The 17,577-nt window shown below is 41.6% G+C and overlaps 1 protein-coding gene across 2 annotated transcripts in view; it reads left to right on the top strand.

Annotated features, from left to right (window-relative positions):
* ahcyl2 (adenosylhomocysteinase like 2) overlaps positions 1-17,577 on the top strand; it is a 140,314-nt gene that overhangs the window by 42,764 nt on the left and 79,973 nt on the right. The window contains exon 1 of one of the 2 annotated variants that reach the window (XM_062983371.1): positions 11,184-11,647. The exons of the other annotated variant lie outside the window; for it this stretch is intronic. Coding sequence (XP_062839441.1) covers positions 11,591-11,647 — 57 coding nt within the window. The 5' untranslated portion in view covers positions 11,184-11,590. Of the gene's footprint in view, positions 1-11,183; positions 11,648-17,577 lie in introns of those variants that run through there. 2 annotated transcript variants of the gene reach the window in all.

Below are 17,577 nucleotides of genomic sequence, written 5' to 3'. Positions count from 1 at the left end.
ATAGCCAGTAGGCTATGTTATGTTGTAATTACTGTATTTACGAATTTAGCACCAAAATATCACGATATATTGAAAACATTGACTACAAAAATGGCTTGGATTATCCAGAGGCTTGGATAAGCGAGACTTGGATAAGTGATCTACTGTAATAACATCCAGTAATTTTCTTTAAAAAATAGGACTTCACATAGACCTGTGATCAGAAGAAGGGTATTTAAAAGTATTTGTTGGCATGCTTTTGGCTAGCATAATACATTCATCAGCTATGCATTTTTATATATTAAAATGCTTCCATCACACCCTGCATCGAAAGGTCTCAAGGTGGTAAAGACGTATTTGGATTGTGCTTTTCCTGCATGGTAGAAGTGGGTTGGACTCGATTCCCCATGTGGTCTCTTCCAACTCTATGATTCTATGAAAACATTTTAAAGCCATACAATAATTAAAAAGGCTCAAGCAAGCTAAAACAGGTTTTAAAAGATTAAAACAGTTTCGTGTTTTAAAGCTTTGGTCTCTGTGAAGTCAGCACAACTGCATTGAATCACTGTGAAGACAATGCAATATGAATCATAGATTGCCGACTTCCAGGCCCTCACTTGCCCATAGGCCTTGCTGGGTAGTCCTGGGCAAGCAGGCCTTTGTAGCCATGCATCATCTCGCTTTCTCAATTGGAAAAATACAAGGAAGGGGAGGGGAGGATGGGACAGGCACACGAAAGGCTGTTCCCACCCTTCTACACGTGTCCTGAATGCATTTGCAGAGTGTCAAGCCCGAACAAGTTGCAGAGAAGGTGCTGTTTTGGCAGGAAGCAAATAGGAGGTTACACTTGTTGGCTTTATTGTGATTTTATTTACTGCACATTCTGTAATGGATTGATTTATACTTTTGATTCAGTGTATGGCGAAAAGAAGGATCATGAAATAATGCAGAGTCCTACTGGTTCTTTCAAACTGAGCATTTTGGGATGGCACTTGGGTGAGTTAGAAGTTTGTTGAGACTTGGAAATACCTATTGCTGCTCAATGTTAAACAGTGGTTCTTAAGATGTAGAGGATTGACTGGATTCCTTTCTCCCAGTATGCCAGTATTGGTTACCATTGATTTTCTCTCCCAGGCTCACTGTAGGCCAGCAATTAATAGCTTGCAGATTGGCACTGGTTCATGGGCCACCATGTGGAATAGAATGGCCTGAAGTACATTGTGATAGGAAAGGGAGATAAATGAATGGTGACACTTACAACAGAAAGAGGCATGTCTTGCCAGCATCATGCTCAAGTCTGTGCTCAAAGTGTCACAGTTTCCTGAGACTAGAAAAGTGAACCTGCCTCCTTGGTGTGTAAGAAAATAAGACTCATTATTGGGTACTCCCATGGGGGAGCACCTAGGCTGCATTCATGTGGAACAACTGTATTGATATCCCTGGTAAGAACAAGTTGGACGCAAAATGAATTTCAGCAAGGACATATGTAAGATACTACACTTATGCAGAAAAAATGAAAAGCAAAGATGCAGAATGGGTGATGCCTGGCTTGACAACAAACAGTCCATGTGAGAAAGATCTTGGAGTCTTTATGGACAAGTTGAACATGAGCCAACAATGTGTCTAGTGTCTAGATCAAGGGAAGTCATGGTGCCTCTCTATTTTGCTTTGGTTAGACTTCACCTGGAATCACCTGTTCAATTCTGAGCACCACTGTTCTAAAGAGATATTGACAAGCTGGAAGGTGTCCAGAGGAGGGTGACTAAAATGATCAAAGGTCTGGAGACCATGCCCTCTGAGGAGCGTCTTAAAGAACTGGGTCTGTTTATCCTGCAGAAGAGAAGACTGAGAGGAGACATGAGAGCCATGTATAATTATGTGAAAGGATATCATAAGGAAGAGGGAGCAAGCTTCTTTTTTGCTGTCCTGGAAACTCAGACTTGGAGCAATGGGTTCAAATTACAGGAGAGGAGATTCTACTTGAACATTAGGAAGAACTTCTTAGAGTTTCTCAGAGAGTGGTGGAAGCTCCTTCCTTGGAGGCTTTTAAACAGAGGCTGGATGGCCATCTGTCAGGGATGTTTTGATTGTGCTTTTCCTGCATGGAAGAAGGGGGTTGAACTAGATGGCCCATGTGGTCTCTTCCAACTCTATTATTCTCTTAGCCTATGATTCTAAGTTCTGTGAATCCCCTTGTAACAATATGGAGGGTCCATCAGAGTGAGTTGGAGACCTGAGCACGAATCCAGCTTCTTCCAAATCAAGTACAAACCCACCTTCTCACAAATAAAAAGGAGACAGGGAAACCTTGGAGCCCCCTGATTTTGGTCAAGGGTAGCATTTTAGGGCCTCAGTAGGCACAACCCAGTGGCAGTCAGACATAATATCTTGGAAGAGCTAAAACTGAAAGAGAGGAGAGGTTCTGGCTGCAAGACTGTGATGCAAACAATAGGGTGATCCCACTTTTAGGGACAACACTTTCAGCCAGAAGTGTGAGATGGAAGGATGTGAGTCAGTAAACCTTTTTTGCATCCAAGGAATGACTGTTTTAAACCCATCTGCATTGGACCTTTTGGGAGTACCACCTCCAGTTTCTATTCCAATTTCACTGTTCTGGTTGGCCTTTATTTGGGATAAATATTTTAGGGTAACATGAATCTTGTAACCTGGACTCTCTGGCTATGGCAGACAGCTCTACGTCTCACAGGGGATATAGCTTACGTAACTTAAGCCCAGTTAAGCCTGGGACGCCAAGAATAGTAAGAAGACCCCAGTGGCACAGCCAAGGTGGCCAAAGGGGGCAAATGTTCACGTCTTAACACATAAGCGGGGTGATAAACTTTCCTTGAGTGGCGCTCATTTGAGCATTCCCTGAGGTGAACATGCGTGTGTGAGTAGTTCCCTCATGCTCCCAGTGGATTACTAAACAGTGTTTGCTCACTGTATCGTGCAAATCCCCACTACTGAATGCATCTCCCCAAAGTATCCAGTATATTCTTGAATGAATCATTTTTTGGCAGATTTGTGAGCGGAGCTGGGTTTGGATTCTTGGGCTTGGTGTTCTCAAAGCAAAATAAAAAGAGAGAGCTCTTCATATCTGCCCTTCTTGTCTGTTGCTTCTCTCCTTTCCTGCATTTATCCATCGTTCCCAGTCTTCCCACTCTGAGTCTGAAAACTTAGATTATGATGGACAAACTGTATTATTATTTCATTTATAAACCAATATTACAAGGTTACTCCCCTCAAAATGTAATCAACCATTAATCATAGTATATCGTAAGTATTTGAAAGAATGTTCCATTGAGGAGGAAGGCAAGTTTGTTTTCTGCTGCTCTAGAGACTAGGACACAAGAAGCAATGGATTCAAATTGCGAGAAAAGAGATTGCACCTAAATATTAGGAAGAACTTCTTGACAGTCAGAGCTGTTCCAGCAGTGGAATATGGAATATGTCCAATGGAGTCTCCTTTCTGGATGTCTTCAAGCAGAAGCTGGATGACCATTTGTCAAGAGGACTTTGATTGTGTCTTTCTGCCTGGCAGTGGGCTGCATTGGATGATCTTTGGGGGAGTCTTCCAAATATGTGATTCTAAGCCTTCATGTTGGGCATGATCTATGACAATCCTATCTTAAGGTTTTCTTGGTAAGGTTTATAAGGAGATGGTTTCCCTTTCTCTGAAGCCAAGAGAGACAGACTTGTCCAAGGAAATCCAGTGGATTTCCATGGCCAAGAGAAGTTGGGACCTAGAGACTCAAGCCACTTCATGTTTTTGTTGTTGATGATGTTATTATTATTATTATGTTGACTTTCAGACATATGACAATACTCTGCTGGGGGTTTGTGTGCAAGATATACTCCAAAGAGGTTTGGTTTGCTGTACCTAAGGGCATCAAATGAGCTTCCATGGCTAAGTGGGAATTCAAACTCTAGTCTTGAGTCTAATACTCAAACCAGACAGTGGATTAATTCCCTGTATAGTTGTATATTTCTTCCTTCTGTCTTCCATTGAGTTATACTGAGGCCCCAAATGGCTTGGAAGTGTTTCAGTCACTCCATCTGCCCTTGAAGAATTGTTATACAGCTGCCCTTTTATTTTGAAATATGAGAATATGACCACCCATGATTTGAACAACATGTGATGTTCTTAGACCCACAACAGGAAGAAGAGCCAATATGAACAATATGACAACGAGCATGTCATGTCAGACATGTCTACTTAAAAAACAATAACATCCCTTTCTGTACCAAGGACTGAAGATGAAGTAATGGCTTATCAATAGTTGGAAAGTCTTTGCCCATTAAGAGTTTCCTGTAATGATTTTTGCCTTTGATTTTTTTTTCCCCTTCATAATCGTCCTTGAATTGGTGCAGTGCATTTTAATGCTTTTAGTGTTTTTGTTCAGCTTCTGTGCAGGTCTCATGCAATTAGAAGCTCCTTATCAGAGGCATGAGCTGGAACATTGTCTTGGTGAACTTTTGTCCTGTCAAGTCGCTCCGTTTCATGCTGTTGGGCAACTCCAGCACTTTGACCTGCCCTTCTCCCATTTCCCCCTGGCAAGGCCTTCCAGAACAAGATGAGGTTACTCACAGCCTCAGCACCTTCAGCTACAACTTCCTTGGATGAAATTTACCAAGTACTTTCTCTCATGGACTTTCTACTAAGTACTTTCTCTATGAAAAGTTGATGTTTGTATATCTGGAGAGCATGCTCACTCACAAAAGTGGATACATGCCATTTTTGTGAGTGCTGGATTTGCATGCTGTTTCAGACTTTGGCTATTGTGCAAATAATCGTCAAGCTTCCTTGCAAGATGTGAGACTCTTGCTGATCATTGTCTTTTATTCAAATAGCAGACCTTTCTTAAGTTTCCTTCACTCACCTTGCTATTCATGTGTAATAGAAGAAAGAGACGAAAGTATCAGTTGCAGGCGTGCCACCCCCTATTTCTTTTAAAATATGTGTTAACATTTAGTAATAGACAGATTGAGGACAGCTATGGGAAAATATAGAAGCAAAACCCAAAATAAATTAATAATTAAAATTCAACTCCATTGTAAGATCTGTATGTCAGTTCAATACCAGCAGGTCCAAATATATTATTTGAATGTCCATTCTCAGATTGGGAACAGTTAAAATGAGTTAGTCCAGAAGCTCAAATATTGTTTTGGAGGTTGAAATGGTGTGATTTTAGTTTCTGTCTATATAATAAATGGAAACCAAATAGAAGCAAACATAACTCCATCTGTTTTTCTCTTTGATGCCCCTAATTTTTACAAAAAGAGAAAAATCTCAGTTATGAATTTCCAGTGTTTGGCAATTACTTAGCATACTGCTATCGGGAGAATTGGAATCAATTCTTTATACTTAAATGTTGAATTGGATGCTTCAAAAATTGAGAGAAAAGCCTCACAATACAGTACAGACAGTCCCCGAGTTACGAACATCTGACTTGCAAATGACTCATAGTTAAGAACGGGGGTAAGACAACAGGAAGTGAGAGAAATCTATTTCTCGGGAGGGAAATCTACTCCTGAAAGATTTATTATCATGGGGAAAGGGGGTATCTGCTGAAGCTTTATTTCCAATCCCTGTTTCCACAATAAACCAGATTTTCCAAAATCCAGTGATCACAGGGACAGAAATTGTGGTGAAATCTTCTGAACAGGAGCACAGGCAGCAAAGGAAACACCACCGGGGTGCTAACCCTTCTCTAAGCAATCCAAAACTCACTCTATCTATCTATCTATCTATCTATCTATCTATCTATCTATCTATCTATCTATTTGGAGTGACACTTTAAAAATGTCCCTGATCTGATTTACATAAAAATTCAACTTCAGAACAAACCTACCGAACCTATCTTGTTTGTAACTCAAGGACTACCTATAGAGTAGATTTTGGTTCAACTGATCTGATAAGAATTGTAAAACACTATTCCATTTTTTTTTTAAATGTTGCCTTGTAGCCACATATGAATCATAGCCACTTCTACATCTCCGAAGTCCAAAAATATTGAGACTAAATACCAAATCTCTCCATGTGCTCAAAATGGTGCCGCTCTGGCTTTGACTTGGTTAGTATTACCTCTGTGCCAGGACATCCTGCGAATAACAGAGCAAACTCCTAGCTATCATTAAGGAGTCATGGAAATAGTGAAAGATTGGCAGCGTGATCCGGCAGATGGGGTGGGGGTGGCTGGGTGGGTTTGCGCAAGAGGCAGGATGAGTAATAAGAGAAGCAATGAGTCAAGGAGGAATTCAGCTTCATGTGTCACTCAGGCAACCTCATCACACCAGGGACATTTGGGAATAGTGTTTGAACCCAGTTCTTGGGATTCCAAGAAGGAACGTCGTCTGAAACACCAGTGCTCTTCCCTCCAGAGAGGAACGTGCCTGCGTCTAGGGCTGTTTTGTGTGTAATTAGCAAGGGCTCCAGTGACAAATTCCAGGATTTGCATCTCACAGCTTCTTCGCAGCTTGTGAATTTCCATGGCTGCAGAGTGGGAATTGTGTGCCAACTAGTAAGGCTGCTGGGGATCCCACCCACCTTGGCTTGGCCACAGCCAGGAGGAAGTGGGAAAACTCACAATTCGACTCCTGTTCACACTTACGCCAGCTCTGTTTTACAGGAAGCCAGCAGAGCTGGCTGAGGAATTCTGGAACTTGTTTAAGGGAGGCATTAGGCTCTTGCGCTTCGCAAGTGATTTGACTTAAGGTGGGCATAGGGTAGTATGCATATGTGACAAAACGTCTTGGCAAATTGTATTTGCAAAGTGCATTGTAATCTCATGTAGAATCATAGAACTGGGCGAGACCTATGGGTCATCCAATCCAATGACCTTCTTCCAGACAGGAAGACACAATCAAAGCACTCCTGAACAGCCTTTACAGCTAGCAAGCTCTTCCTAATGTTTAGGTGGAATCTTTCTTCCTGCCATTTGAATCCATTGCTCAATTGTGTCCTGTTCTCTAAAGCAGCAGAAAACAACCTTTCTTCCTCCTCAATGGAACCTCCTTTCCAATATGTAAACATGGCTCTCATGTCCCTTTCTTTCAGCCTTCTTTTCTGCAAGCTAAACGTATCCAGCTCCTTCAGCTGTATATCTGGTCTTCAGAAGTATTTCTGGTTTCCAGGCCATTGACCCTTCCTTCTCTGGACACCTCCTTGCTTTTCAATATCCTTCTTGAATTGTTTTGCCCAGAACTAGATACAGTGGAGTTTGAAATGGGTTATTCTTGTTTTAAGACACAGAATTGAGTCGATCTGACTTGGATTTGTCAGTATTGTTTCACAGACATGTGGTTGCTTAATCATACAATGAACTCATAGCCTACTGTTTACATAATTTTAACCCCTGTGAAGTGGTTGCTGCAGAAAACCAAAGGGAAAAGTCCTATGCGTAAGATCTAAGAGCAAGGAGAAAAGAGGACTATGGTGTTTCAGCAGTTTCTCTTCCATTCTAGCTTGTTGTCTTTGCTCTATGATACTTTTTAATGGGAAGCATCTCAGAAAAGGTTAAATATGTGTACAGAAATTCACAGGAGGGCCTCTGTTTTACTTGTGGACTTTAAATAAGGTGGACTTCTGAATTTGGACCATACTGTCATCTTAAAATGAGTCTGCATTTGCCTCATTTCAGAGAGGATTCGAGATGAATGCAAAAACTCACAAAAGAAGCCTCTCTGATAGCCCTGGGCTTTAAACAGTGAGGTCTTCTGCGCTTGGACCATAGTGACTCCTTCAAATGAGGCTGCATTTCCCGTGGGAGTCACTATCTTTTGGTCTGGTATGTCCTATCTATGGTGGACTCATTAGTTTGGCTGGACTTATGATAAATCTCTCAGAGTCCTTGACCAAGTTGATAAAACCTTGTGAGCGTAATAGCTCCACAGTGTTAATAGTCACCCATTATTGATTCATCATGATTCCCACAGAAAGGTGTGGATTTTAATCATGTTATTTGCAACTAAAGGTGAGGTAAGGTATTTGCAACTAGCTGGCTTTGATTTGTCTGGGATCATTTGTGTGGATCCCTAGCTCCCTCTGGCGTCCATGCTCCGTCTTTTCCGAGTAGGTCGAAGCCTGTTTTGTAACTTGTCCTCTGAGTGGCAGAGGGTATTGGTAATCTCATTAGCAGGGTCTGCCTTCAATAATTTACTGCTTTCTCCTTAGGTGGGCAAAATGTAATGGCTAAGTGAAGAATTGAGCAGAATTAATTCTAGAGTGAAACTTCAGGTGGAGTAAGGATCAAGTTTGCATCTCGATCAACTTAAATAAAGGCTGCACCATGCTGGCTCTGTGCCTATATTGCCTGGCCCACAGTAAGCCAGGGAAAAGCTATTCTCCTTAGTGGGGCAAAATGGTTGGGGAAGGTGTATAGTTTTAGCCCTGTGCAATGATTGTCCCCTAAGTCATATCTCATAGAGATAAGAAAAAGTAGGGAGAAGGAGGTAATGTTGCTTTGCTCAAGACGGTGTTGGATTGTGTCCTCTTCCACTTTCTGTACAATAAAAGGATCAGTGAGGCAATTTTGTTGGCCCTTATATCCTTGATGAAATAGTTGGGCCTTATATCCTTGGCAGAGTTTGACTTCTAACAAATATTGGTAGTCTAAATTTACCTTCTTTAACATACGTTTCTCTTCTTCCTTTCCTGTTTTTTCTATTTCTGCTAAATAGGTTAATCAGGCCTGGGCAAACTTTGGCCTTCCAGGTTTTTTGGACTCCAAACTCCCACAATTCCTAACAGGCCTGAGTTATATCCATCTCCTTTTATTACATTCCACAGTTGTTTTCCTCTGATAGAAGTCCTAGAATGAGTTATCTTTTATCTCAACATATGAATGATGAAGCTCTGTACTGCCCTTTCCACCAATGGTTGGAACGTTTATATATAAAGTCAGAGGTAAAGACAATAAAGCACTATACTATAGAGATAAAAACCCCAACAACTCACCAATCTCAGGCACAACTGAACAGGTTAATCCTGTCAATCAATGAGGAAGGTCTTCCGCATCTTTCAAAGACAGGGGAGATCCTCTTTTACGCAGTAGCCCAGAGGTAGACCATTTCACAAATACAGAGTCTGATTACGAAAGTCTTGCAGTCTTGACAGAGCTGTGCAAGTCAATGGAGCAGAAATAATCCTTTGCCTGTAGATCTGAAGTTCCCACACTGTGCATGCCCTGTTAGCCAAGCTGCTTGGTACCGACAGAGATTATAACGCAGAGTCCTAAGTATGAGAACCTAAAGATTGGAACAGGCCTTGGCTCAAACTGCTAACCAATGGAGGGATTTGGGTCAGAGAGGAGAAACATGTGGACATTCAGGAAGATTTTGAACAACCCAGAGAGAATTAAGGCGAGAGGGAGGAAAGACCAAGAATTGACAAACTCACCAGTAGGCTATAGCAATTTTGGTGTGACAAAGCCAAAGTCTGGACAAGCAGATGGGCAATCCTGATAGTCAAGAACAGGCATGGCAGACTGGCCCTCCAGGTGTTTAGAACTTGCAGAATTGTGGGAGTTGAAGTCCAAAAACACCTGGAGGGCTCAAGTTTGTCCATGCCTGGTTAAGAAGCTATGAATGTTCAAAACATGGAAATGACATGCCTTTGCTGTCATCCCAACAAAGCTTCACAGGAAGAAATGGTAGTCAGAGATTCCTGGCAACTGAAACAGGAATCACTATCCAACTCTTATCAACACAATGGAGGGCATGTAAGAGGAGCTACTGTTTGTTTTTGTTTTTTCCACATTCAGCTTAAGGTGGTGACGCTCGACAAATAGTCCATGACGGATTCCACACAGAGGGATCAATTGATGTAAAATTCTGGAAAATGTGTGTGTCATCTACATAAGCCAGGTCTGAAATAAAAAGGTCCTAGGAGGAAGGTATATAATGAGAACAGAAGAGGATCCTCAACTGATCCCTGTGGCACTCCTACGTTTACAAAAAAAAGGTTTTGGCGGAGGTCTCCAAAATACAACAGAGGAAGAGCAATGAGGCAAAAAAAGATTTGAACCAGAACATAGTGTTCCCTGTTATCGTCAGTGATGCGAATATGATGATCCAAAGTGTTGAAGGCTTCAGAAAGGCCCAACAGGATCAGAGCAGATGTTTGATACTGAGACTTAGGTGCTAGAATATCATTTGGTACGTTGAGTCAAGGCTGTGTTGATGGAAGGACCTGTACAAAACCCTGATTGAAATGGGTCAGAGAGACCATGTGTAACTCATAAGAGGCGGCATCCATTAGAAAACAGGTAGCTCTCTCCAAACTTTTGAAAGAGAGAGACACAAAAGGAAAGAGCCAGAGCAGGTTTCTTTAATGGAGGGCACAAGACAGAAGCCCAGAAAAATGTCCCTTTAAAAAGGCCAGTTCACAGTGAGGTTATATACAACAGCAAAGGACCAAGTAAAGAAAAGAAGGGAAGGTGCTAGTAAGCCTGGAACAAGGGAAGAGGATAACACAGTCTTATCCAAGACTGACTTTGTAACGGGAAAATGAAATTCTGCGAAGGGAAAGACATAATCTGGGCAAATTACTGTGGTAAGTCAATGGGGGGCCGTGGTGATGGAGAACCAAAAATATATCTTCTTTAAATTACCAACTTGTTTGAATTGTGGTGCTAAGGAAATCATGGATTGCGGAAAAGACCAGTGAATGGATCTGAAAGCAAATAAAGCCACAAATTTTACTAGAAGACTAGAAGATGAAACTGAAAAGGAATGTGGCAGCACCTATAAGGCTTAACTGGTTGCATGAGCTTTTATGAATATAAATCCACTTCTTCAGATGCAGTATTGATACTATGGCTGTCATACCTTGTGTGTGTGTGTATATCACAGACCTGTTGTATTTTTCTTGGAAAAAACTAAACCCTGGAGTTTTAAGAAGCGAATGTAACTGTGTGGATAAGAACCTTCCAAGCTGTGCAGCTTCATTCAGATAATGTTCCCTTCGCTGCTGCACGGCAGATGGAGCTATGAGCAAACAAATGGTCCTAAGAGTGATTGTGAGAACAATAGCTTTTCAGTTCTCCCAAAAGTCAAGGCTTTGGGGAAGTTAATTCCAAGTATTCCTTTGCTGGCCCACCGCCAGGTGTTCTTGCCTGGCTGCTGGAAATCCCACGGGGTCTTTTGCTCCTGTTGTCTGAACTTTTAATGCCATCAAGCCTTCAAGCTACATGTGGGAAGACGTGTGTTTTGCAAAGCCATGTGTGGGGTAAATTGCCTTCTTGGCCTTGCGCCGTATTGATCCCCGCTATCGGTTGGTCAGGTGACGCACTCCGCTGGGGGTACATACATAGGCCTCCGAAGAGAGATGGCCACTCGCACATCCCACCGAGGTCGCCTTCGTGTCGTCCGCAGCCAACCTGAGCCAAACCAAGCAGGCAGCATCTTCTTGGAGGAGTTTGTTTGAAAGCGATAAAAGCCACAGCTAGAGATAAAGGCGTCCTTTTTCTCCTGGGCCCGGATTCGAAGCAGAAACAAGCCACAGGTTCAACTTGAGAGACAGTTTGAAAGAGGTTGCAACCAGGATTTCAGATCCAAATCAAAGCCCTCCTGCTTTGGACTGCATCTGCATCACGCTTGACCTGCACCTGCGATGGAGAAGTGGAGCAGCAGCTCAGGAGCCTCGGCTTTCCACATGCCAGACTGGATGGTGAGTGAAGCACCATTCCGCTTTCTTTAGCAAGGTCTAGATTGCAGCCGAGTTGATCCACACCTTTGGTTAGAGCAGGCCTGGGCAAACTTAGGACCTCCTCCAGGTGTTTTGGACTTCAAGTCCCACAATTCCTAACTTCCAGTAGGCTGTTAGGAATTGTGGGAGTTGAAGTCAAAAACACCCGGAGGGCTGAAGTTTGTCTATGCCTTTGGTTAGAGCCTTGTCAAGTCCGAAACAGATATGATTTTTGGTTTATGGCCCCAGGTCTTCACTGAGCTTAAATATCTAAACTGATCTCTGAGCAAGTAGCTTCCAAGCTGTAGGATGAAGCACTTTCTTCCCTCATCTTTCCTGGAGATTTCCCTCTCCGATTTAATCTTAGCATAAGTCAGTATTTTAGATAAGGACAAGAAGACAGTGGAGTTATCTCAAGTTCAATTATACAAATACACAAACATTAAAACAGAATTAAATATCAATAATGTTAAAAAATCTTAGTTGAAGTCCATAAAAACATAATCAACAGCACCCTTTGACATGATCTTTAAAAGCCTACTTGAGTAAAAAGGTTTTCGCCTTTTTATTCACCCATGGATGCGGATCGAGGTTGTCATCTTACGCTTACAAAAAGGCAAATTAAGGACCAAGTTGAGGCTTCCCTAGATTTACATATTCAGATGCCAATTGGACATAAAGCCCAATTTCAAAACCATTTCAAGTCATTCATTGCTTTATGTATGTATCTCCAATATTTTCCTGTATCAACATTAATGTTTGCCATTATAGCCAATATTTCCTTGTACCAAAATAAAACTTTGTGGCTATATCTAAAATGTTTTTGTTTTTCTTTCTGAACATATTACATTACATACAAAACATTCAGGCAATTGGAGTAGGTAAAAGGAAGGAAGGACTTGTGTAGTTAAGCCACACAAAAATCCTAACAGAACTAAATAGCCAACCTCCTGCATTTCTGAGGATAAAGTTGCTGCACACCTAAAGTTTTATTACAGTTTTTAAGTCAGGCATGGGCAAACTTGGGCCCTCCAGGTGTTTTGGACTTCAACTCCCACAATTCCTAACAGCCTATCGGCTGTTAGGAATTGTGGGAGTTAAAGTCCAAAACACCTGGAGGGCCCAAGTTTGCCCATGCCCAATTTAAGGCATGCTGAAATGTACTATTTTAGATGGACACAGGAAAGAATAAGGGGTCCTGTGCTTGTTTGCAGTAGATTACAACTTATCTATAGGGTTTTTCTACTTCCTCCACCTCCTCTTCTTGTTAATACAGTAGAGTCTCACTTATCCAAGCTAAACGGGCCGGCAGAAGCTTGGATAAGCGAATATCTTGGATAATAAGGAGGGATTAAGGAAAAGCCTATTAAACATCAAATTTGGTTATGATTTTACAAATTAAGCATCAAAACATCATGTTATACAACAAATTTGACAGAAAAAGTAGTTCAATACGCAGTAATGTTATGTTGTAATTACTATATTTACGAATTTAGCACCAAAATATCATGATATATTGAAAACATTGACTCCAAAAATGCATTGGATAATCCAGAGGCTTGGATAAGTGAGGCTTGGATAAGTGATATTCTACTGTACCATGAATACTGTGCCTTTTCATCAACATTAGGGCTTGAAGCTTATCACCGCCTAGAAACTTCATTTCAGTGTTCACTGTGTGAATAAGTTGTGCTTGTTTTCTTCCCCACGAAACATTTTCCCTTGGACTAATCAGCCCCGACTCCTTTTAGTCCTAACACTGTGTGCTAACAATGGGACTTATTTCTTCCGCATGCATGCACACGTTGACGTTCCTTTTGCTTCTATTCAATTGGAAAGAGGACATGGGACATTTTATGCTGCAAACAGGTGAAAGAGTGGTAATGAACTAAGCAAGTTGCAAGGGATGCACTTCTAATTCCTGGTATTTCCAGCAGCAGCCAAAGCACTTCTGCCTCAGGGAATCTCTGAAGTGTGTCTGAAGCCCCTTCTACATTGTCCTTATATCCCAGGACCCTATCCCAGATTATATGGCAGTGGAGAGTCATATAATCCACTTCAAAGCAGATAACCTGGGATGCAAGGATAGTGTAGAAGGGGCCTATATCTTCTAAAATACATTGCATTGGGGCCATGGTGGCGCAACGGGTTAAATTATTGAACTGTTGAATCTGCTGGCCTAAAATTGGCAGCTCGAAGCCGCGGGTCAGTGTGAGCTCCCACTGTCAGCCCTAGCTCCTGCCAACCTATCAGTTCGAAAACATGCAAATGTGAGTAGATTAATAGGTACCACTTCGGCAGGAAGGTAATAAAAGGCACCCATTCAGCCATACTGGCAACACAACCAAGAGGTGTCTACGGACAACAGGCTCCTCAGCTTGGAAGTGGAACAAGAGTACCTCCCCATGGCCAGAGTTGAGCACCGCCTCCAAAAAGCCAGAGATGAAAGGAGGAGCCTTTACCTTTGTTCTCTGTATTTGTATGTCTTTATTATCCCACTTTATTAAGGCATTGAATGTCCACCTCTCTGTGTATGTTGTAATCCACTCTGAGTCCCCATGGGGGGATAGAGTGGAATATAAATAAATTATTATTATTGACATAACGACATAGTATGACACAGCAAACGAGGTATATATGCTGGATTTCGTATCACAAAATCACAAGCCGAACACTTCCCAAGCGTTTAGGACTATGTAATGTATTTTCAGATGATGTGCACAGATCCCAGTCAGGTGGCCTTTTGCAGTTGACAGATTGTGATTTTGTCAATGTCTATTGTTTCCAAATGCCGGCTGAGATCACCCAATGTGCCCATCACCACCAGGATCACCTGCACTGGTTTCTTCCAGAGTCTTTGCAGTTCGATCTTGAGATCCTGATAGTGTCTGAAATTTTCCTGTTGTTTTTCATCAATCCGACTGTCACCTGGTATTGCGACATCAATAATCCAAACCTTTTTTATTTATTTATTTATTTATTTATTTACAGTATTTATATTCTGCCCTTCTCACCTCGAAGGGGACTTTCTTTTCCACAACTGTGATGTTTGGTGTTGTTGTTGTTGTTGTTGTTGTTGTTGTTGTTGTTGTTGTTGTCGTCATCATCATCATCATTATCATTAATATTATCATTATCATTATTATTTTAAGGAATGCATTCAGAAGCAATTCGCTTTTTGCCAAATGCACAAAACGGCTTAAAGCCTGTACATAAAAGCCAGTATGTTAAAAACTCAATATGCCTTGGATTTTCCTTACCTCCTGAAGGTGTAGCTTCAGGATGATGCTGTAGTTGCAACACAAAACCAGAACAAATGAAATGTGCACCTGTGTTAGACAGTTGTGTCTGTATGGAGCAAGGAATAGGCTTGGCTCTATCATTCCATTGTAGCTGAATTACCCAAGAAAAACTGGTAATTCATCGGAAGAATTGCACATTTTCTGCAGAGTATGTTTCTTTTCAGCCCCAGAGCTTACGTTGATCAATTATTTGTATATAGCCTCCAAAAAATACCCAAGGAATAACAATAGCATATGCATGACGGCTGCTTTTTAATGTTAAGTGATTGATTTGCCATTGAGCATGTCTATGCAACATACAACTTCTCAATATAGCTGTTTCATGCTCACATTGGATCTTCAGCTTTCTCTCTCTCTCTCTCTCTCTCTCCCACCCCCCTGAGTCTTACCATGAAGGCCTATACAGACCTGTAGGTTCTGTAGGTTTGTTCTTAAATTAAATTTGTTTTTACAGCAGAACAGGTGCATTTTTAAGATTAACTCCAGCCAAAAATATTAATTGTTTAGCTTTGGATAGCATAGGGAAGGGTTAACACCCCTGTGGCATTTGTTTTGCTGCCTGTGCTTCTGTTCAGGAGATTTCTCCACACTTTCTGTCTCTGTGATAATTAGATTTTGGAAAATTTAGCTTGTGGAAATAAGGATTGGGGATAAAGCTTTAGGGGAGACCCCTTTCCCTTATGATAATAACTTTTTCAGGAGTGAACTTCCCTTCTTAGGAAAAGATTTCTCTCACTTCCTATTGTCTCACCCCGGTTTTTGTAAGTCAGATGTTTGTAATACAGCAGCAGATCCTGTCAAATCTTGGAAACTAAGCATGGCCAGCCCTAGTTAGTACTTGATCGCAAGACCTTGATTGCAAGATTAATTTCAGGTGTTGTAGGTCACACTTCAGAGGAAGGCACTGACAAAATCACCTCCTTGCCTAAGAAAATCAAATTTTACCAGCCTTGGATTGCTCCTGCTGCAAGGAAGAAGAGCAACCAACCAAACTATGAACTTTCTGGTCATGGTTTGGTTATTGTTGACACTCAGATCAAGCATGCTTCCTTTCCTCTTCACCCATAAGCAGGGAAATAACTGATTGTTGGTTGATTTGTTTTCCTTGTTGGGGGAGAAAGAGCAGCAGGCCGGGGTTGGAGAACAGTCCCACATGAAGTGGGAAATTGAGCATGGCATTCAGCTATTAGAAACCATTAGTCACTGGGCAATTCCACAGTTTTTGTAGAAAGGGGCCTTCATTATCTCTGGGCAAAAGATGCAGATCATTGTATGTGTGCATGATGTGTATGAGAGAGAAAGAGAGGCTGCTTTGGGAATGGAAAGGCGTCGAAAGCGCCTGTGTTGTTAATCCTCCCGAGGTTCTGACTCATGTGACATTTTAGGTGCAAGCTGGAATCTTAACCACTTAATCCTTAAAAAGCCTTGGCACTGCATCTTTAGTCTGAAGCATGAGAATGCGATGCAGGCAGCTACCTTTTGTAGAAGGAAGTAAGAACTATCTCGAAGATAGAACTATGAATTTCAACAAGGACAAATGTAGGATACAACACTTAGGCAGAAAAAAGGAAATGCAAAAGGATGGGTGATGCCTGGCTCCACAACAGTCCATGTGAGAAAGATCTTGGAGTCTTCATGGGGAACATGTTGAACATGAGCCAACAGTGTGATGCAACAGCTAAAAAAGCCAATGGGATTTTGGGCTGCATCCAAAGGAGTATAAGGTCTAGATCAGTGGTTCTCAACCTGTGGGTCCCCAGGTGTTTTGGCCTACAACTCCCAGAAATCCCAGCCACCTTACCAGCTATTAGGATTTCTGGGAGTTGAATGCCAAAACATCTGGAGGCACACAGGTTGAGAACCACTGGTCTAGATCAAGGAAAAGTCATGGTGTCTCTCTATTCAGCTTTGGTTGGACCTCACCTAGAATACTGTGTCCAATTCTGGGCACCACAGTTCAAAAGAGTGATTGACTCTAAGCTGAAAGGTGTCCAGAGGAGGGTGACCAAAATGATCAAAGGTCTGGAGACTATGAATCCCTATGAGGATCGAACTCTCTGCCTCAGAGTGTGGTGGAAGCTTCTTCCTTGAAAGCTTTATTTAAACAGAGGCTGGATGGCCACCTGTCAGGGGTGCTTTGATTGTGCTTTCCCTGCATGAAAGAAGGGGGTTGGACTAGATGGCCCATGTGGTCTCTTCCAACTCTATTATTCTATGATTCTGTGATGGATTTTCTCCTTGATTCAGTATTGATATCAAGGGAGGTTTCTCTCTTATACTCCCTCCCCAATTGTCAGCTATTCTCTCCAATATCAAGAGGATGATTTTTGTCTTGGTTCTAAGGACATATAAAACATCTGGCATAAACAAAATGCAATGGAATATGGGAATGGCTTGTTATTCTGGCTTTTAAATTTTAATGTTTAATTCTTATTAGTCTCAATTTTTAAGTCTTGTTTTTAAATGCTTATCCATCAAAATGTGAATTTTTAGTTGTGTGATGCCTAATTTGTTGTTATGTTTCACTATGGTATGATGCTGATGTCTGGTATGTTATTATTTGATTTACGATTTGTTTATTTGCTTTTTTGGTCACACTTACTGTTATTT

The sequence above is a fragment of the Anolis carolinensis genome, chromosome 5 (genome assembly GCF_035594765.1).
Source record: "Anolis carolinensis isolate JA03-04 chromosome 5, rAnoCar3.1.pri, whole genome shotgun sequence".
NCBI lineage: Eukaryota > Metazoa > Chordata > Lepidosauria > Squamata > Dactyloidae > Anolis > Anolis carolinensis.
The sequence above is the reverse complement of the archived record's forward strand: the minus strand, read 5'-3'. Positions and strand labels throughout refer to the sequence as shown.